The sequence below is a fragment of the Cynocephalus volans genome, chromosome 6, assembly GCF_027409185.1.
Source record: "Cynocephalus volans isolate mCynVol1 chromosome 6, mCynVol1.pri, whole genome shotgun sequence".
Lineage (NCBI taxonomy): Eukaryota > Metazoa > Chordata > Mammalia > Dermoptera > Cynocephalidae > Cynocephalus > Cynocephalus volans.
In genome coordinates this window covers 112,997,516-113,019,941 of record NC_084465.1, presented here as the reverse complement: position 1 = coordinate 113,019,941, position 22,426 = coordinate 112,997,516, and the positions used below count along the sequence as shown (strand labels likewise).

The 22,426-nt window shown below is 45.9% G+C and overlaps 1 protein-coding gene across 1 annotated transcript; it reads right to left on the bottom strand.

Annotated features, from left to right (window-relative positions):
• Positions 1-13,672: 13,672 nt before the first annotated feature.
• On the bottom strand, positions 13,673-22,377 carry ZNF668 (zinc finger protein 668). Its single transcript, XM_063100789.1, has 3 exons — positions 22,326-22,377; positions 15,584-16,252; positions 13,673-15,091 (listed from the first exon to the last, which is right to left on the bottom strand). The coding sequence occupies exons 2-3, from the start codon at positions 16,228-16,230 to the stop codon at positions 13,879-13,881; spliced, it is 1,860 nt and encodes a 619-aa protein (XP_062956859.1). The 5' UTR covers positions 16,231-16,252; positions 22,326-22,377; the 3' UTR covers positions 13,673-13,878.
• Positions 22,378-22,426: the final 49 nt, after the last annotated feature.

Below are 22,426 nucleotides of genomic sequence, written 5' to 3'. Positions count from 1 at the left end.
AATTTTATGTATGTGTTGCTGTATTCTGTTTGCTAGTATTTTATTGAGGATTTTTGCATCTATATTCATCAAGGATATCGGCCTGTAGTTTTCTTGTTTGGTAATATCTTTACCTGGTTTTGGTATCAGGATGATGTTTGCTTCATAGAATGAGTTTGGGAGATTTGCGTCTGTTTCAATCTTTTGGAATAGTTTGTAAAGAATCAGTGTCAATTCCTCTTTGAATGTTTGGTAAAATTCTGCTGTGAATACATCTGGTCCTGGGCTTTTCTTTGTTGGGAGCCTTCTGATAACAGCTTCAATCTCCTTTATTGTTATTGGTCTGTTCAGATTTTCTACGTCTTCATGGCTCAGTTTTGGGAGCATGTGTGTGTCCAGAAATTCATCCATTTCCTCCAGAGTTTCTAATTTGTTGGTGTGTACTTGTTTATAGTAGTCTCGAATGATTCCTTGTATTTCAGCTGAATCAGTTGTAATATCACCTTTTTCATTTCTAATTTTTGTTATTTGAATCTTCTCTCTTCTTTTTTTCTGTTAGCCATGCTAATGGTTTGTTAATTTTATTTATCTTTTCAAAAAACCAACTTTTTTTTTTTTTTTTTTAAAGATGACCGGTCAGGGGATCTTAACCCTTGACTTGGTGGTGTCAGCACCACGCTCACCCAGTGAGCAAACCAGCCATCCCTATATGGGATCCGAACCTGCGGCCTCGGTGTTATCAGCACCACACTCTCCCGAGTGAGCCACGGGCCGGCCCAAAAAAATCAACTTTTTGATTCATCGATCTTTTGTATTGTTTTTTGGGTTTCAATTTCATTAAGTTCTGCTCTGATCTTAATGATTTCTTTCTGTCTGCTAACTTTAGGTTTGGATTGTTCTTGTTTTTCTAGTTCTTTAAGGTGAAGTGTTAGGTTGTTCACTTGCCATCTTTCCATTCTTCTGAGATGAGCATTTAATGCAATAAATTTCCCCCTTAATACTGCTTTTGCAGTATCCCACAGGTTTTGGTATGATGTATCATTATTTTCATTAGTTTCAATAAATTTTTTGATTTCCTGCTTGATTCCTTCTTGGACCCATATGTCATTAAATAGAATGCTGTATAATTGCCATGTGTTTGTATAGTTTCTAGAATTTCATTTGTTATTGATTTCTAATTTTAATCCATTGTGGTCTGAGAAAATACATGGGATAATTCCAATTTTTTTGAATTTATTGAGACTTGATTTGTGACCTAATATGTGATCTATCCTGGAGAATGATCCATGTGCTGATGAGAAGAATGAATATTCTGAGGTTGTTGAATGGAATGTTCTGTAGATATCTGCCAAGTCCAATTGGTCTAGAGTATTGTTTAGATCTTGTGTTTCTCTGCTGATTCCTTGCCTAGATGTTCTGTCTAATATTGACAGTGGGGTGTTCAGGTCCCCGGCTATTATGGTATTAGTGTCTATTTCCTTCTTTAGGTCTAATAGAGTTTGTTTTATAAATCTGGCTGCTCCAACGTTGAGTGCATATATATTTATGATTGTTATGTCTTCTTGATGGATCAGTCCTTTTATCATTACGTAGTGTCCCTCATTGTCTCTTTTTATGGATTTTAGTTTAAAGTCTATTTTATCAGATATAAGAATAGCCACTCCAGCTCATTTTTCTTTTCTGTTTACATGGTAAATCTTTTTCCATCCCTTCACTCTTAGTCTGTGTGAGTCTTTATGGGTGAGGTGGGTCTCTTGAAGGCAGCATATAGTTGGGTCCTCCTTTTTAATCCAGTCAGCTAGTCTGTGTCTTTTGATTGGGGAATTTAAGCCTTTTACATTAAGAGTTGTTATTGAAAAGTGTTAACTTATTCCTAGCATTTTATTGTTTATTGTTTGGTTGTCTTAGGTGTCTTTTGTTCCTTACTTTCTGATTTACTGTTTGTTTTCTGTGTTTGTTGGTTCCTTGGGTTGTAGATAGTCTTTTTGTTTGTTTGTTTTCTCTTCATGAATGCCATTTTTATTATACTGGTGGGTTTTGATTTTTCTTGGGTTTTTATGGCAGTGGTAGTTATTTTTCAGGAACCAAACCCAGTACTCCCTTGAGAATTTCTTGTAAGGGTGGTCGTGTGGTGGTGAACTCCCACAGTTTTTGTTTGTCTGAAAAATATACTATTTGCCCTTCATTTCGGAAGGATAGCCTTGCAGGGTAGAGTATTCTGGGCTGGCAATCTCTGTCTTTTAGTATTTTGAATATATCATCCCATTCCTTCCTGACTTTTAGAGTTTGTGATGAAAAGTCTGATGTTAGCCTGATTGGGGCTCCCTTATAGGTGATTTGATGCTTCTCTCTTTTAAGATTCTCTCTTTGTCTTTGAGTTTTGCCAATTTGACTATAACATGTCTTGGAGAAGACCTTTTTGGGTTGAATATGTCTGGAGATCGTTGAGCTTCCTGGATCTGAAGATCTGTGATTTTTCCTATGCCTGGAAAGTTTTCTGCCACTATTTTGTTGAATATGTTTCAATGCAATCTCCTTTTTCCTCCCCTTCTGGAATACCCATGACTCGGATATTTGAGTGCTTAAGGTTGTCTGATATCCCTTCAGATTTTCTTCAATGCCTTTGATTCTTTTTTCTTTTTCTTTTCTTTTCTTTTCTTTTCTTTTTTTTTTTTTTGTCTGCTTGTGTTATTTCAAACAGCCCATCTTCAAGTTCAGAGGTTCTCTCTTCAACTTCTGCAAGCCTGCTGGTTAAACTCTCTGTTGTGTTTTTTATTTCGCTGAATAACTTCTTCAGTTCAGCAAGTTCTGCTACATTGTTTTTCAGGGCATTGATTTCCTTGTAGATTTCTTCTTTCAGGTCCTGTATACTTTTCCTCATTTCATCATGATGTCTAGCTGAGTTTTCTTGTATCTCATTCAGTTTCCTTAGAATTATCACTCAAAATTCCTTGTCAGTCATTTCAAGGGCTTCTTGTTCTATAGGATCTAGAGCTTGAGAGTTATTATCCTTTGGTGGTGTACTTTCTTGATTTTTCATATTTCTGGTATCTTTTCTTTGATGTTTATTCATTGTGGCAGGGGGTTTCACAGTCCACAGGTTTGACATTATTGACTGACTAAGATGTTGCTGTGGTTGCCAATTTGGTATGGCTACCTCAGTGACTGCTCAGTTGGCCACTAGTGCCTTGCGTGTGTGGTTGCCTCGGGTCTTGGGCCTCTTCGGGGAGCCACCTCTCTGGTCAGCTTGGACTCAGCCAGGCTGCTGGATCACGGGGCGGTACTGCAGGGTGTGTGGTCTCTGGTGAGCTTTCACCTCCCGTGCTGGACTTCTCCCTGTTCTGTGCGCTCTGGGCCGGGCTGCTGGGATGCGTGGAGGCACTGCAGAGCGTGTGGTCTCTGCAGAGCTTCCCATTCCCTTGCTGGATGTCTCCCTGCTCCGTGCACGCTAGGCCGGGCCTGGGATGGAGCCGGGTGGCAGCGATGAAGCCTACCTGCTGCTGGATCGTGTGGTGGTGGCCCCCCCACAGGGTGTGTGGACTCTACAGAGCTTCTATCTCCCCTGCTGGACGTCTCTGTGCTCTGTATGCATTGGGCCGGGCTGCTGGATCGTGCGGCAGTGGTGTGGTCCCCATGGAGTTCCCGCCTCCCCTGTCGGATGTCTCCCTGCTCCAAGTGCACTAGGCTAGGCTGGGAATGGAGCCGGGTGCCTGCGGTGAAGCCTTCCTGCTGGATCATGCAGTGGCAGCCCCACAGGGTGTGTGGTTTCTGCGGAGCCTCCGCCTCCCCTGCCGGACGTCTCCCCACTCTGTGCTCACTGGGCTGGGCTGGGAATGGAGCTGGGTGGCGGCAGTGAAGCTTATCTGCCAGATTGTGTGCCGGCGGCCCCGCAGGGCATGTGGTCTCCGCGGAGCTTCTGCCTCCCCCACTGGACGTCTCCCCATTCCGTATGCACTTGTTGTTATGTTTTTATAGTTTAAATCAGTTGATTTGTGGGAGAGAGTGACGCCAGGGACCGTCTATTCTGCCATCTTGACTGGAAGTCTCTCGAGGAGTTTCTGAGGCTGGGAAGTCCAAAGTCCATTTGGTGGTGGCGACAGTGACCCAGGGATCTCATATTGTAAGATGGTAGAAGCAGAGAGAGATCAAGAGAGAGACAGACTCTCCTCTTCTTTTAAAGCCCTCATTTCTTTGTTATATAGAGTCCAAATTAGTATGGTGGGTCATTCCATGAAGCCATCAAGGCCCAGGTTCTTTCTGTCTTGTTGCTGTTTCACCCTGAGGGCATTGCCCTCTCCCAAGTGATCCAAGATAGTCGTTTCCACAGTCTGGCCCTTGTGAAGGCAGAAGAGGGAAGGCATGGCTTGCCCTTTCCCTTAATTTGCATGACTCAAGTTGTGCAGACCATTTCTGCTTGAATCCAGTTAGTATGTAGTCGTATGGCCACATCCAGCTGAAAGGGTTACTGAGGAAGATAATCTTTATCCTGAGCAGCTTTCTGCCCTGATAAAAGTTCAGTTACTCTGGAATAAGGGGAGTATGAACACTGGGGAACCACCAGTGGATGCAGGCACACACTGTGCGTGTTAACACATCCCAACTATGTAGTTTCCTATTACTGATATAACGAATTACCACAGACTTGTGGCTTAAAACAACACACTTTTATTCTCTTACAGTTCTAGAGGTCAGAAGTCCAAAATCACTTTCACTGAGCTAAAGTAATGGTGTTGGCAGGGCTGGTTCCTATTGGTGGCTGTGCTGGAGAATCCATTTCTTTGCCTCTTTCAGCCACTAAATGGGTGCCTGTATTTCTTGGCCAGAGACCTTATCCTCCAATTGAAAGCACATCAATCCAATCTCTACTTCCATCTTCACATCACCTCTCCTGCAACTCTTACTCAGTCTGTGTCCCTCTTATAAGGACTCTTATGATTACATAGGACCCACCCAGATAATCCAGGATAATCTCCCCATCTCAAGATCCTTAACTTAATCACACCTTCAAAGTCTCTTTTTAAAAGTATTATTATTAGCATATTCATTATTACAAATCATGATTTTTCTTTATGACCTTTACCTGACCTGTCCCTCCCCAAACCCCCTCCCTCTCTCCCCCCATCTCCAGTAACCTTAGATTTGTTCTCTTCTCTCCTTCTGAGAGTTGAATTGTTGTGGTCTTTCTTCCTCCCTCCCTCCCTGTCTCTCTCTCTCTCTCTCCCTGTTATAAGTGAGAACATGTGGTATTTCTCTTTCCTAGTTTGGCTCATTTTACTTAACATAATTTTCTCCAGACTCATCCATTTTGCTGCAAATGGTAGGATTTCATTCTTTTTTTATGTCTGAGTAGTATTCCATTGTGTATATATACCACATTTTCTGTATCCAGTTATCCATTGATGGACACTTAGGTTGGTTCTATATTTTGGCTACTGTAAATAGAGCTGCAATGAACATGGGAGTGTTGGTATCCCTTCGACATGATGATCTCCATTCCTTTGGATATATGCCCAGCAGTGGGATTGCTGGATCATATGGTAGCTCTATCTGTAGTTGGCTGAGAAAGCTCCATACTGTTTTCCACAATGGCTGTGCTAATTTACAGTCCTACCAACAGTGTAGAAGAGTTCCCCTTTCCCTGCATCCTTGCCAGCATTTGTTATTCTTGGTCTTTTTAATAATGGCCAGTCTAACTGGGGTGAGATGATATCTCAATGTGGTTTTGATTTGCATTTCTCTGATGACTAGTGATGCTGAGCATTTTTTCATGTACCTGTTGGCCATTTGTATGTCTTCCTTTGAAAAGTGTCTATTCATCTCCTTTGCCCGTTTTTAAAATGGATTATTTTTTTACTGTATAGTTGTTTGAGTTCTTTGTATATTATGGATATTAATCCCTTGTCAGATGTATAGTGTGCAGATATTTTCTCCCATTCCATAGGCTCCACTCTGTTGATTGTTTCCTTTGCTGTGTAGAAGCTTTTTAGTTTGATATAATCCCATTTATTTATTTTTTCTTTTGTTGCTTGTGCTTTTGGTATCTTACTCATATAGTCTTTGCCCAGTCCTATTACCTGGAGTTTTTCCCCTATATTTTCAAAGTCTCTTTTGCCAGATAAGGTAACATTTACAGATTCCAGGGATTAGGACATGGACACATGTGGGCGGGGGGGACATTATTCAGCCTATCACACCACCCCATTCCATATTTAACTCATTTATTTATTCACAAAATATATATTGAGCAAGACCTATGTGCCAGGCTTCATGGCAGGTGTTGGAAAAACAGGTGAAAATACAAAGTCTCTGCTTTCATGGAGTTTATATTTCAGTAGAGAACACAAGTAAATAAATAGCTAAAATATTATATTATAGAGGTGTAACATGTATTATAAAAAAAATGAAGCAGAATGATGTGTCAAAAACTGATGGAGAGTTAGAGATGGCTGTTCTAATAGGTGGTCTGGAACGGCTTCTTAGAAAAGATGACTAATCCGAAGGGCAGAGCAGAGCCGTAGAGGATCACTTCCATGCCTGGAAACCTAAGGGAATTTTCCTAGCTGGGTTTTGAAATTACTTTAGATTGATGACTCCTTTTTATTTTTTTATTTTTTATTTATTTATTTTTTAAGAAGATGACCAGTAAGGGGATCTTAACCCTTGACTTGGTGTTGTCTGCACCACACTCTCCCAAGTGAGCTAACCGGCCATTCTTATATAGGGATTGGAACCTGCGGCCTTGGTGTTATTAGCACCACACTCTCCCAAGTGAGCCATGGGTCGGCCCTGATGACTCCTTTTTACCTTCCATTTATCCCCATTTTGAACCAGAATGTCTATAACTGTTATCCTGTGCCTGTCCCACCACTGCCTGTTGGGAGCACACGACTCGCTTCTTCACTTGTAGGTCCACAGATGGAAAAGAATAGTGTTCCGGGATCATACCCAAAGCCTCATCTGCATCTGAGTCAGACCATGAGATTTTTCAGACTTTGACTTGATGTTGTAATGGGATGAGACTTTTAAGGACCTTGAGAGGAAGTGAATATATTTTGTATGTTGGACAGACGTGAACTTTGAAGGCTAGAGGGTGAACTGTGGTAGGCAAAATAATGGCTCCCGAATATTCCACACCCTAATCCCTATGAATATGTAGACTAACATGGCAAAAGGGACTTTGCAGATGTAATTAAGTTTACTAATTAAAGTTTGGGCTGGCCGGTTCATTCAGATGGTTAGAGTGCAGCCTTGTAACATCAAGATAAAGGGTTCAGTTCCCCATACCAGCTACAAAAAAAAGAAAAAAAGTATATGTATATATACATACACACACACACACACACACACACACACACATATGGTTACTTATTAAAGTTAAGGTTAAAATAGGGAGATTATTTTGGATTATTTAGGTGGGCTCAATGTAATCACATGAACTCTTAAAAGCAGAGAAGTTTCTCCAGCTAGCAGTAGAAGAGGAAGGCATTGGTTAGGGCACAGCCTTGTAACATGAAGGTCAAGCAAGGGTTTGGATCCCTATAGCGGCCAGCCACCAAAAAAAAAAAAAAAGGTAAAGAAGAGGAAGGCAGAATGAGAAGTCAGAAATCTTAAGCAGGAGGACTTGATGTGTCATTGCTGGCTATTAATATGAAGGGGCCCCCAGCCAAGGAATGTAGATGGCCTCTGGAAGCTGAGAACAGCCTTTGGCTAACAGCCAGCAAAGAAACAGGGACCTCAGTCCTATGGCCAAAAGGAACTGAATTCTGTTAATTCTGGAACTGAATTCTACACCAGTGCCTCTAGATAAGAGACCAGGCCACCCAAAACCTTGACTTAGTCTTGTGAGACCCTAAGTAGAGCATTCTGCTGACTGGACTCCTGACCTATAGAACTATAAAATAGTAAACCGGTGTTGTTTTAAACTGTTAAATTTGTGGTAATTTATTATGCAGCAGTAGAAGCCTAACATAGTGATATTTGAACTGAGACTAGAGTAAAGGGAAAGAGCATCATGGGCAAATCTAGAGCAGTGGGTTCCATTCCCAGGCACAGCAAGTGCAAAGGCCCTGAGGCTGGGAAGAAACAAGCAGAAGGCCATTGTGGCTGGAGCCTGCTGAATGGAGAGAGTAGGTAGATGAGGTCAGAGCTGGGGTAGGGATTGAAAGGAAGGCAGGCTCCAGGGGGAGGGATTTCTCTTGTGAGTGGACTCTGTGTAAATAATCTAGAACTGGTCTCCAAATCTCCACAGCTGAGTCCAGAATAAGTGCCCTACCTTCAAAGCCTGCTGTCTTCCCTAACTGGGCCTGGAGCATTCTCCTTGGAGGAGCCCCAATTTTTCCAGCCATTTGTCTGGGGAGGGGATGATGACCATGGTCCACAGTATGGACTGAGGGTTGATGTCAACTATTGCCCCAGCAGCAGAGGTTCTGATGGTACACCCCCCAGAAGCATTCAGTACCTGCAACAGCCCTGGTAGGAAACTGGAGAAGTAAGGGAAGCTTGGGCAGAAGAAAAGTGAGGGCCAAAAGTCAGACTGTCTGGGACATTACCCAGATAACAAAACCAGACAAAGACATCACAAGAAAAGAAAACTACAGGGAAATATTTTTATGCCTATAGATGCAAAAACCCTCAACAAAATACCAGCAAACCAAATCCAGCAATATATAAAAAGGATTATACAGCACAGCCAAGTGGGATTTATCTCAGGACTGTAAGGTTAATTTAACATCCAAAGCTCAATTAATGTAATACAAAATATTAATAGAATACAGAACAAAAACCATATGATCATCTCAATAGACACAGAAAATTCATTTGACAAAATCTAACGCCCTTTCACAATAAAAAAGCTTAAGAAACTAGGAATAAAAGGGAACTTCCTCAATTTGCTGATTACAAAAAGGCATCTATGAAAAACCCACAGCTGATGTCATACTTAATGGTGAAATACTGGATGCTTTTCTCTGAGATCAGGAACAAAATGAGGATGTCTGCTCCCACCACTTCTATTTAACATTGTGCTGACAGTTCTAGCCTGAGAAACTAGGGAAGAAAAAGAAGTAAAAGGCATCAGATTGGAAAGGAGAAGTAAACTATATTTACAGATAACATGATCTTGTACATAGAAAATCCTCAGGAATCCACAAACACACACACACACACAACTATTAGAGCTAATAAACCAACAAGGTTGTAGAATACAAGAATAATGTACAAAAATATATTGTATTTCTCATCACTAGCAATGAAGAATCCAAGAATGAAATGAAGAAAACAATTCATTTATAATAATAACAAAAGGAATAAGATACTTAGATATAAACTTAAGAGAAGTGTAAGATTTATACACTAAAAACTACAAAACATTGTTGAAAGAAATTAAATATCTAAATAAATGAAAAAATATCTCATGTTCATGGGGAAGAAGATTTCATATTGTTAAGATAGCAGTACTCCTCAAATTGATCAATTGATTCAATGCAATCCCTACTGAAATCCCACCTAGCTTTTTTTTTTTTTTTTTGGAAGCTGTCTGGTACAGAGATTGAACACTGGACCTTGGTGTTATCAGCACCATGCTCTAACCAACTGAGCTAACCAGTCAGCCCTTAGTGTTTTTTGTTTGTTTGTTTTTGCGGTGAGAGGGGTAGGCAAATGTCGACAAGTTGATTCTAAAATTCATATGGAAGGGCTGGCTGGCTGGTTAGCTCACTTGGGAGAGTGTGGTGCTGATATAACACCGAGGTCAAGGTTTCAGATCCCCTTACTGGCCAGCTGCCAAAAAATAAAAAATAAAATAAAATAAAATTCATATGGAAATGCAAAGGATCCAGAAAATCAAAAATAATGCTGAAATAGAACAAGCTGGAGGACTCACAGGTCTTGATTTAAAAACTGAACACAAAGCTACAGTAATCAAAACATTGTTGTACTGGCATAATACCCCCATAGAATAAAATTGAGAGTCCAGAAATAAACCCTAATATTTTGAGTCAGTTTATTTTCAACAAGTGTCAAGACAATTCAATGGAGAACAAATAGTCTTTTGAACAAATGGTGCTGGGACAACTGGACATCCAAAGCAAAAGAATGAAGTTGGATCCCTATCTCAAACCTTATACAAAAATTTACTCAAAATGGATCAAAGACCTAAATGTAAGAGCTTTCAGTGATAAAACTTTTATAGTTTATAAAAACTTTTATAAGTTTATAACTAAGTTATAAACTTTATAAACGTTTATAAAACTTTAAACTAGAAAACTCTTAGATGAAAACACAGGCATAAATCTTGATGACCTTAGATAGTAAATGGTTTCTTAGATAAGGTACCCCAAGCACAAGCAACAAAAGAAAAAGTAGATAAACTGGATGTCATCAAAGTTAAACACTTTTGTGCTTCAAACAGCATCATCAAGCAGGTGAAAAGAAAACTCACAGAGTGGGAGAGAATTTTTGCAAATCATAAAGAATTTGTGTCTGGAATATATAAAGAACTCTTACCACTCAACAGCACGAAGACAAACAACCCAATTTTAAAAGGGCAAAGGACTTGAATAGACATTTGTCTAAAGACAATATACAAATAGCCAATAAATACATGAACAGATGCTCAACATCATTTGCCATCAGGGAAATGCAAATCAAAACTACAAAATTCACACCCGCTAGAACAACTATAATAACAAAGACAGATAATAACAAGTGGTGGGAATGTAAAATGGTGCAGCCAGTTTGGAAACAGTCTGACAGTTCCTCAAATTAAACATAGAGTTACCATGTGACCCAGCAGTTCTAGGTATACAAGCGGTCTTCAAAAAGCTCATGGAAAGATTCATATTATCTTTTAACTCCATTTTTCCATGACCTTTTTGAAATACACTCATATATACAAGAGAATTGAAAATATATGTTCACACAAAAATTTGTACATGAACGTTCATAGCAACATTATTCATAGCCAAAAAATGGAAAAATCCAAATGCCCATCAACTGATGAATGAATAAACAAAATGTGGTATATCCACACAATGAAATATTATTTGGCAATAAAAAAAATGAAGTATTGATACAAGCTACACATATGGTATTCCATTTACAAAATATGTTCAGAATAGGCACATCTATAGACAGAAAGTATATCAGTGACTGGTTAGGGCTGAGGGGTTACAGCAGGGGGCAATAAGAAGTGACAGCTAATGGGTATGGAGCTCCTTTTAGAGGGAGGAAAATATTCTAGAATTAGATTGTGATGGTTGCATAACCCTATGATACACTAAAAACCTCTGAATTGTGTGCTTCAAAAGGGTTAGTTTTATATGTGAATTATATCTTTTTTTTTTTTTTTTTTTGGTGGCTAGCCTGTACAGGGATCCGAACCCTTGATCTTGGTGTTATCACCACTTCATTCTTAATTACAGGTAGATAGCAAGGGGTATCTGTTGATCAGCATATATGGTATCTTTGTATCAATTTTATTTTATTTTATTTTATTTATTTATTTTTTCTTTGTATCGATTTTAAAAAGGTATCTCCCCCACCCCCAAGATAAACCATCTTGTTCAAGGTCACAGAGCAAGTTGGTAGTAACCAAAGTCCCCCTGCTTTCAATCCTCTAGTCTGGTCTGTTTCTTTCCTGGCCCCCATCAGACTGTGGCCCCAGCCTAGACAGACAGGAGGCCTGTGGTCAGTGGCTGCCCTGTTCTGGGTATAGGGATGAGCAGTGAGTGTCCTTGGCCAAACCGGTGCTCTCTTCCTACACCGTAGCCCCTGCTGTTGACACGTGGCCCTTGTTCTATTATGGAGACCAGTAGTGAAGGCTCCTTCTAAAGCTAATGTTTGAGGGCCTGGGTATGACGACGCTGAGGCCCTGCCATCAAGGAGACACCTGCCACTTCTGCTCCTGGCACTGACCACCTGGTCCATCAAGCCTGGGCTATGGACAACTGCTACGATATCCCCTATGGCTGGCATGTGGATCTGGCACGCTGGTCACTTCCTGACAATTTCAATTTGGTGGCCCCCAAGTCTTGAGGTAAGAGCACAGAAAGGAGGTTCTGATTCACTTTACCTTTGGCTGTGTTTTGGCTTATGAATGGGGAAGGCATTAGTGGCTGGAATTTATAAACTTGAGTCAGTTTTTGAGTACCCTTCTAGAATATTCTATGGGAATTTGAGCACTTATGTGTAACTTGGCCCAAAGGGGAGCATACTAACCACAGGGCTTTGTACCATATTTTTCGGACATCGTTCAGTAACAGATAGGCCTCATTTTTTAAAAAAACACCTGCATAGTGTATTTCACAGTGGTTAGCCTTAATTAATTAGTCCTCTGTCAATGGACATTTAGGGTGTTCCAGAGTTCTTTGTTACCACAAAGTTTGCTGCATTGAATATTCTTCTATCTTTGATTTTGCAACAGAAGTGGAAAAAGAAATCTGTGGTGTAAATTATGAGGTGTACTTGCTGGGTCCAAGGCTATGTGCGTTCAACTTTTTAAGTATGATTAAATCATCTTCCCAAGAGGCTGTACCAATTTACACTAAATGTGGGGCCTCCTTTTTGTTTTTCCATTTTTGGTCTTTGAAAAATTATTTAAAAATTGTTGTATAGCCTTCCAGAGTACGAATACAACTGGAAAGTTATTTAAGTCTATCCTTTTCCCACTGTTTTGAATAATCACATTTACCATAAAAACTAAATTCACAGAAATAGTCAGGGCTGTTTTGAACACCCCCCACTCTCTCTCCATTATTTTTGTGCCAATAATAGCCTGTTTTTACTCCAGTGTTTGCTGTTTATGAAGCATATCAAACACATCAACTCTGTTTTAAAAAAATTTATTGTACATGAACTTTGGATTCTCAAGTTCTGTTTAAAAAATCCTTTAGAGGGCCGGCCCGTGGCTCACTCAGGAGAGTACGGTGCTGATAACACCAAGGCCATGGGTTCGGATCCTACATAGGGATGGCCGGTTCGCTCACTGGCTGAGCGTGGTGCTGACAACACCAAGCCAACGGTTAAGATCCCCTTACTGGTCACTTTAAAAAAAATAAAAAAAATAAAAAAAATAAATAAATAAAATAAAAAATCCTTTAGGATGGCAAGGCATTTAAGGATTAAACTGGGGAGAATCAGCTTCTTTTAAAGAGTCTTTCCATTCAGGTACATGGTATATATCTCCATTTACTTAGGTCTGACCTCATATCCTTCAGGCCAGAGATAACATTTCTTGTGAGGCTTACTCCTTTGTTCTGTGGGTTTTGTTGTTGTGAATGGAAACCCTTTTTTCCTCCAAGTATATTTCTAATTTGTTATTGCAGTATACAGGGAAGGTTAATTTTTTTTTACCTCAGTTTATTTTCTATAAAAGGACAGTAGAACTACTCAGTAAAAGGTTTCCATGCCAAATAAGTATAGGCTAAACAAAGCTAAACAGATCTGCTCACTCCAGCACTTAATACCTCTAATACACTTTTGATCACCAAGAATCCCCAAAAAGGGCACAGGGAATTTTCTGTACTTGGCCTTGGAACCCTTTGTGGCAAAACATCCTAAAACATACTTTGACAAACAATGTATCCAAAGACCCTTCTGGTTTCTAATCTGCTGAACCTTATCTGATGCCCAAACTCCCACCCCTGCACCCCAAACCAGAACACAGAAGACAGCCGAGTGTCAAAGTGAATGCTTTAATGATGTTGCTCAGAGAGAACCACGTCTCTCACAGCTGCTGCCAGCCTCTACTGTTCCCAGCTCTCTCAGTTGGGCGACAGCTGAGCTAATTGCTCAGGGGCAGGGATCTGGAGTCTAAAGAGTGAGCTGGGGCAAAAGGGGTTCGGGAGGCACCCTGGGGTGCTGGGTTCCTGGGAGCGTGGGGCTTGGGGTGAGGCACGGGCTTCAGGCTGGCCCCTCTTCAGGCATTCCTAGCAAAGCCACAAGGGGCTCCAGGGGCGTGGGGGTCCCGATGGACACGGGGTGGGTTCGTTCGTGCTTGCGCAGGTCACTGGCACTCAAGAAGGCCTTGGGACAGTGAGGGCAGGTGTAGGGGCGCACAGAGCTGTGTGTGCGGCTGTGCTTGCGCAGCCCGGCCCGGTCTGAGAAGCTCTTGCCGCACTGGGTGCAGGGAAAGGGCCGGAGCTCCGGGTGTGAGCGCTCGTGCCGCCGCAGCAACGTCAGCGTGGAGAAGGTCTCCTTGCACTCGCGGCACACAAACTGTGGTGGCTTCTCGTCAACCTCCTCACCCCCCACCTCACCTGCCCCACCCAAGGGACCAGGAGCCTCCCCAACACAAGCATCCTGGCACTCCACATGCTCCACCGTCATGCCCACCACCTGCCACTGTGTGGCCATCACACCACCTGGCTCCGGGGGTAGCTCTAGCAGCCCTGTTGGAGGGTCCCCTAGTTCCGCACCTGCTGCTGGGGCGGCTGAGCCCTCACCTGCCACGCCCACAGGCAGCGCCAACCCCACTACCAGCTCCTGCTGTGGGGGAGCCCCTGCAGCCTCACTGCTACGATGGGTCCGCTCATGCTTCCTCAGGCTTGATGAGACCACAAAGGACTTTCCGCAGGCGTTGCAGTGGAAAGGGCGCTCCCCCGAGTGCACGCGGCTGTGCTTGGTGAGGCTGGCGCGCTCAGCGAAGGCACGCCCACACTCCTCGCAGCGGAAGGGCCGCTGGCCTGAGTGCACCAGCGCGTGTCGCTTGAGGTCCCAGGACGCCACAAAAGTTTTGTCGCACTGCAGGCACTTGAACGGCCGGTCGCCTGTGTGCACGCGCCGGTGCATGGCCAGGTCTGCCGGCTGCCGGAAATCCTTGCCGCACTTCTCGCAGCGGTAAGGCTTCACGCCCTCGTGCGCACGCTGGTGGCGCCGGAAGCTCGAGGGGTCGGAGAACATGCGGCCGCAGCGCGGGCACAGGAAGGGCTTCTCGCCCGAGTGGGTGCGCTCATGGCTCTGGTAGGAGCTGAGCTGCGTGAAGCCCTTGCCGCAGGCCGGGCAGCGATAGGGCTTCTGCGCGGCGTGGATGCGCTGGTGGCACGTGAGTGACGAAGAGCGGGAGAAGCTCTTCCCGCACTCGGAGCAGAGGAAGGGGCGCTCACCAGTGTGGGACCTGTGGGAGTGTGGAGGACCGGGCATGAAGGTGACAGCCCCAGAATCTGAGCTGTGCTGCCTGTCTTGGCTGTAATTTAGGGGTTCCCTAAACATCCCTGGGAGTCTCGGTACACCCAGGACTGCACCCCAGAGTAAGAAACCCCTGTGCACATCAAAGACCTGGACAGGACAGGCCCCACTCACATTCCCCGTGTACCACCAAAGACCCTCTGACCCGCCAAACTTCAAACCCTGCCCCGTTCCAGCAGTTCAGGAGCCTAGGCAACTCTGACCCCACCCTGTTCTCGGGACTCCATCTCATGGTGGTCTGCCCCGCCCCCATGCCCCATCCCTATCCAACCTGGGGCACCAACTCTTCCCACCTGCCCAGCCCCTCCCCGAGGTCAGCCCCACCCACCTTCCCATTGGCTCATTCCACTCTTTGAGACTCCACCCCAGGCCCAATTGGCTACAGCCACCGCCGTCGTCCCCGCCCCGGACCGGCCCTCACCGCTCGTGGTTGCGCAGGTCCTTTAGTTCCGCGTAGGCTTTGCCACAGCGCTCACAGCTGTAGGGCCGTAGCCCCGCGTGTGTTCGCCGGTGCTTGCGGAACACTGAGGGGTCGGCGAAGCTCTTGCCACAGTCGGCGCAGGTGTAGGGCCGCTCGCCGGTGTGACCGCGCTGGTGGATCTTGAGCTTGGAGAGCGCACCGTAGGCCTTGGGGCAGTGCGCACAACGGAAGGGCAGCTCGCCGGCGTGCGAGGCCAGGTGCACGCGCAGGCACACAGGTTGCATGAAGCGACGGCCACACTCGGGGCACGGGAAGGGCTTCTCGCCCGTGTGGCTGCGACCGTGGCTGCGCAGCTCGGGTGCCGTCTTGTAGGCCTTGGGGCACAACGGGCACGCGTAGGGCCGAGGCTTAGCTGCTGATCCAGACAACTTGTCCCCACTGGCTTCCTCCGCCTTGGCTTCTGTCTCCGGCTTTGGCTTCACCTCGGCCACCTCCTCCGTGCAGTCTGCAGACCCGTGTGTTGCAGCATGGCGCGCTGCCCTGGGAGCGTTTGGAAATGTCTTGGTACAGGACAGGCACTTGTAGCGGCGGCCAGAGCGCTTGTAGCCAGGGGCTGGGGACCAGGCCTCCGAGGCCTCCACCTCCATGGCCTTGGTGGGCGGGGCTTCTCTGTAAGAGAAGCAATATTAGACCGAAGCTGCATCCCTTCACCTTTCTTCAAGGCCTCTCTCCTAACCAAAGTGAGGCCTCAGAGGAGGCCCTGTCTTATTTGCATTTCCAACCTGGGGATGCTCAGACCGAACTGGGACCCCACATCCTTCCTGCCAAGCATTCCTGGCTCTGATACCCTGCGTTCAAGTTTCCACTCTAATTTGCTCGTTGACAGAAAGGAGTTGGACCAGGTGACCTCAGAGAGGCTAAGAGAAGAGGCTGGGGTCACAAAAAGTCCACCTGCCTTTCCCTTCCCAACCTCTGGACGTTTCCAAACCCTGTGGCATTCCCAGAGGCCCAGGTTCCATTTCTGTTGCCATCTTCCTTCTTGGGCTCAGTGTCCAAGGACTCTACCCAGACACAGTGTGCTGTGCAAGGCTGCAGATGCAGAGGGTACCCAGACATGGGCCTGACCTGAAGGTCTCCAAGCACCCAGGGAAGACAAGCCTGGGTCCAGAAGAGGGTGGAGCCAATGGGCTAAATGTGGTGGTTGGCAATGTCTGGAAGTGATAGGTCCCCAGCACATGTGTTTTGTCTTTCCCCGCTGGTTGGTTTGCTCTCAGAGACAGCAACTGTTCACACAGAATTCTGGTCCTACACAGCTGTGAGGAACTCCACCCCAGACAGGAATCCTGGTCCACCCTCTTCTCTGGAATCTCTGTTGGACTCCTGTTCCAGTAACTCTGGTAATGGGAAGCTCACTCTCTCTCAAGGCAGTTTGAGCCACTGCTAGCAGTTAGAAGCCTCTTTCTGAGTCATAACCGATATATCTGACCTGGTGTGGCCTCCTAGGACACCAGCTCTAGCTGAGGTCCCTACTTTCCAGTCCAGGGCCCAGACACCCTCCACCAGCTGCTCCTGGGGATCACAGTTGGAAGCAAATAGGATTAATGGCTATATTAGTCTTAACATCAGCTCATCCTCCCTGGGAGATGAAGAGAAGAGGATTATGGTGGATCCACTTAAGGAGTGTTCAGCAGCTGCTGCTAGGGGATGGGGGTGAGGGGGGTTCCCAGAGGCTAGGAGGCCTAGGTTCCACTTGCAGGCCCATGGATAACTTACTATGAGACCTCCATGAAACTGGTGCTTGTTTATAGGCCTGTTTCCTCATCTGAACTCCTCAGGGGTTGGTGGCTTCTAAGTTATGACACAGGAGGGAGTTGGAGCTGCGCTGAGCCAGGAGGGTGCTGGGGGAAATACAGGAGCCCCTAGGGTGAGTGGCAAGGGCTGCGTCTCTAGGGTCAGCACCGATCTCCCTGGAGGCCCTGCCTCAGTCCTCCCCACTTCCCTCCCCCACCTCCCCCAATGTAGCCAGAGAGTTCTCCCTAAAGTACTATGTCATGCTTCCTGTTCTCTGCTCAAAAACTTTCCATGGCTTTCATCATACCATGCAAGTTCTCAGGTCCTTCCTGGTTGTTCCAAATCCTACCAATCCTTCATTTGAGCCCCACCTCCCCCCAGGAAGCTCTTCCTGCATCTCTTTGGGTTTTGGCCGAAACCACACACAACTGTTCTACCCTCAGCTTGGTTATTTCACTTTTCCCATTAAATCCTGGGGCCTGAAGGTGAGTTAAGGGGCTTAAATTCTAACCTCAATGGTTTTTATTCCTCCTAGTTTCCAGGGGATCTTGGGATCCCTCCCTATCTCTGGACGAGGCATTCACTACCTCCTTTCCAGACCAACTCTGGAGTCTGCTTGATAAAGTTTCTCCTTAAAAAAATGATAACTTGCATTTACTGAGCACTTGCCCAATACAAGGCAGTATCCTAGGCTCTTTATGTGTTTTAACTCACTGACCCTTCACAGCAACACTATGAGAAAAGTTCTATTATTCCCTTTCACAGGTAAGGGAACTGAGGTCTAGAAAAACAGTACAGCATTATCGTCAAGTGCACAGCCTCTGAAGCCAAACTGCCTGGTTTTGAATCTTGCCTCCATTACTTGCCATCTGATGTGACTTTGTGCAATTTATTGTGTGTTTTAGAACCTCAGTTTTCTTATCTGAAAAACAGAGGTAATAACAGTACTTCTCGCAGGGCTGGGTAAGGATTGAATGCGACAAGAAAAATTACTGCCCTCAATTATTGAGTCTTCTCAGAGCCAGACACTTTGCTGAGCATGTAACTCTAATTCTCTCATAGCTTCCCGAGATAGGGATTACTGTCCCCATTTTACAGATGAATAACTTAAGGTTCTAAGAGTTAACTGACTTGCCCACAGTCACACTGCTGGGATTCATACAGATAATACCTGAATCCACATGTCTTTATCTCTTTTTCCTTTTCTGTGGCTAGCCATTAACAGAGATCAAATGCTAGACCTTGGCATTATTGGCACCACACTCGAACCAACTGAGCTAACTGGAGAGCCTTGAATCCAGGTGTTCAACTTGCCTCAAGTTGTTGGGCCCTTGCTTAGTGGTCCGGGACCTCCCAGACTTGTTCGCTGCTTGAGCCAGCCCCACAATGACCAGAACTCTGATCTCAGATCAAAATGTGTCTTCTCTCATCCTTGCAGAACTGCCTTGAAACCAGAGCCACCACCCTTTATGACTCTGTTACCCTCTCAGAGGACTAGGCCCACTGATTCTGAGCTCTGGCCTCTAGACTGCCCCTTGCTGGTTCTGGGCCTCAGTCTTCCTGTCTGTGAACCAGAGACCAGGTAGCTAGAGGAGTACATCCTTCTTCCTAAGGCGCTTCCCATGGGAAAAGGTAAGGGAGTGCCAGACTGATGCCAGCAGGTGCCCAGCTCCATGAAGAGTACAGGGCAAGGTAGACTAGGCCTCTGTCTAAAGACCCACCATTAACTCCTGACTTCACTGTTTACCCAGGACTCTTCTACCCACCACTCCCTAGAGTAATGTTTCTCCAAGTCAGGTCTGTGAAACTCCTGCATCAGAATAATCATCCAGGGAGCTTGAGGTAGGGCTCAGGAATCTGTATTTTATTTATTTTTTTTATTAAAATTTTTTTTCTTTTCTTTTCTTTTTTTTTTTTAAAAAAGATGACCGGTAAGGGGATCTTAACCCTTGATTTGGTGTTCTCAGCACCACGCTCAGCCAGTGAGCGAACCGGCCATCCCTATATGGGATCCGAACCCACAGCCTTGGTGTTATCAGCACCGCACTCTCCCGAGTGAGCCACAGGCCGGCCCTTAAAATTTTTTTTTCAAAAGATGACCAGTAAGGGGATCTTAACCCTTGACTTGGTGTTGTCAGCACCATGCTCTCCCAAATAAGCTAACTGGCCATCCCTACATAGGGATCCGAACCCGTGGCCTTGGTGTTATCAGCACCCCACTCTCCCTAGTGAGCCATGGGCTGGCCCTAGGGATCTGTACTTTAAACACACTCCCTGGATCATTCCAACCAACACTTAAGAACCAAACACAAGGGCCAGCCCGTGGCTCACTTGGGAGAGTGTGGTGTTGATAACACCAAGGCCATAGGTTTGGATCCCTATATAGGGGTGGGTGGCTGGTTGGCTCACTTGGCAGAGTGTGGTGCTGACAACACCAAGTTGAGGGTTAAGATCCCCTTACCAGTTATCTTTAAAAATTAAAAAAAGAATGAAACACACATCCTTAGGCCTTCACAAGGTCCTAGAAGAGAGGCATTTTTACTATACCTCTTTGTCAGATGCTGAGATTAAGGTCCCTAAAAGGGAAAAAACTCACACGAGGATATGTAATTAGTAAAGGAGCCCAGACTGAAACCCAAGTCTTCAGGCCCTAGGCTGGGTTCTTTCTCTACCAGTCTTCATTCATTCAAGGTTTATTAGCTAAATCATGAGACTTCCCACCGTTCCCAGGACTAAGGCCAATATCTTTTCCATGACCAGCAAGGCCCCTCTAACTCCCACTTACCTCCTCTCCCACTCCTCTCTCCATGGCTTCCGAAGCTCCACCCTTTATTCTCCTCAAAGAGCCCCATTCCTTTCCACCTTAGGGCTTTTGCATGAGCAGTTGTCAGACCACTATTACCCCAGGATCTCTGTGTAGCTGTTTCTTTAATTTCATATGGGCCTTAGGTCCCTGTCGCCTACTCAGAGGGCTTTCGTGACCACCTTTCTTAATGCTGTCTGTATCCCTGCTGCTCACTCTCCATCTCCTCCACATTAATGTCCTCCTTTTTAACTTCCTTTATGGTGTCATCTGGATAACATTCCTTGCAAGCTTACCGTGGGCCAGCTATCATTCTAAGCGTTTTATGCACATTACTCAGACTACTCAAGCTAACCTCACATCTGCCTAGAAGTTTGTTAAGTATTGAACGTTTGTGTCCCACCCCCATACCCAATTCATATACTAAAGCCCTTACCCACCTTGTGACTGTATTTGGAGATAGGACCTTTATGGAAATAATTAAGGCCTCCCCTTATGACCTCATTTAACCTTAATTACTTAATAGGATTAGTGTTCTTATAAGAAGTAACACCACAGAGAAGCAAAATAACTAGTTAACTAGTCATGGTCACAGCCAGTGAGCTACACATCTTATGGTTTTGTTGTTAATTCTCTGTCTGCAGCACCAGAGTCCAGGCTGGCAAAGAGCCAGGAAACCTGATTATCTGTATTCTGCATCCTCTACATCCAGAACCCTGTTTGGTGACCAAAACAAACGTAATGAATCAACCTCAGATGGAATTCGAACCCTCTGCCTCTGCCTCCCCAATAGTAGGAGTCTGTAAGAATGTCAGTCAACAACTATTTTTCAGCCTTTCCCAGTTCACAGGGTCCAAATATCACCCTAGTATCCCACAGTGGGTTAATTGCTGTGGTGATGGAGCCTTGTCTTTGCTTCACTACTGGCTTAGGAGGGTGATGAAGTTCTGCTGTTTCACCAGGGATGCAGAGATTCAATTCCTGCACGGTGCCATAACACCAAGGTCAAGGGTTCAGATCCCAGCACCAGCCAGCCTCCAAAAAAAAAAATCCAATTCCCAAAAAGCTTAGGCTAGGACGCTGGGGGCAGGGTTGAAGTGACAGAGCAGACACTTCAGTCTCCCCATCTCTAAACAAGTCATCACATAGGCTTCAAAGGCCAGGACAAATCTGGTGAGTTGCCGGAACAGTGCAGAGATGGCCTCCTAGGCCTCCAACTTGGAAAGTTCACAAGTTGATCCCAACATACTTTTCCAGCCTCAGCTCCGGGGGCAGTGCCCTTCTCCCGACAGCGACCTAAGGTCCAGCCACAGTTTTCAACCGTCCCCACCTCTGTATGCAGTCTCCTCTGCCTATGGAGCACTTGCTTGTCTTCTCCCATGGGAAAATTCTTTTGCATCCTTCAAATACCTACCCCCTGCCCCAGTGCCCTCGGGAATACTTAGTGGGCAGCAGAGAGGTAAGCGCCCCACGGCGCTCTGGGCTCAATTTCCTCATCAGTAAAATGCGGCCCCTAACGCATGTGGAGTCTGAAGGGCGTTAGGGTCTACAGACGCGCTGAGGAGGGGCCGAGAGCTGCAGAAACCCTGCTTCCCTCGCTCCCTGCCACCGTCCAGGTCGGCACCCCGAGAGACAAGCAGCCTTTGCACGGCCCTGGGTTGACTCGTCTCGGAATGAGCCCTTGGAAAACGTGGCCTCGGAGAACGTGGCAAGGAGTGAGCGAAGAACAAGGGAGTGAACAAATGAATGGACGGAGGGCCAAATGTGGACAAAGGCCTGCAAGATGGCGTTCTTTAGGACCGCGGGAGGGGCAGCCAGGGCCTCGGCCAGGGAGGGGGGGCCAAGGCGCCGGGACCTCGCTAGGCGGCCCGCGCGGCTGGGACAAAAGCCCACAACATGGCGGGCTCTAGGACGCGCGGGCCGAGCCTCGGTCTCCGAAGAGCCGGCCCGCGGAGACAGCCGGCGGGTTCTAGGACCTGCTGGGCCGGTAACCTGCCCGGGGCGGCTCGCCGCCCGCCCCGCCCGCGCGGCTCGCGCCAGGCCAACCCAGTCCGCCTTCGGCGCCCACAGGGAAACTAAGGCCAGATCGGATTGCAGTCGCGCGGGAACCGCCGGGGGCCTCCGCGGCTTCCCGCTGGCTTTCCCTACCTGATCGGACTCAGGCTGGCTCCGTGGTGTCAGCGTCAGCTCTTCGCAGGGATGGAGCCCGGGACACTACCAGAGGGGTCGGCACTAGGACCCAGCAGGGG

What these genes read in the sequence shown, in the direction of transcription:
- ZNF668 (XM_063100789.1), bottom strand. Translation starts at nt 16,230, where the DNA reads ATGGAGGTGGAGGCCTCGGAGGCCTGGTCCCCAGCCCCTGGCTACAAG. An exon ending in GACCTGCGCAACCACGAGCG is followed by an intron (nt 15,092 to 15,583) that starts GTGAGGGCCGGT and finishes ACACTCCCACAG; the next exon opens with GTCCCACACTGGTGAGCGCC.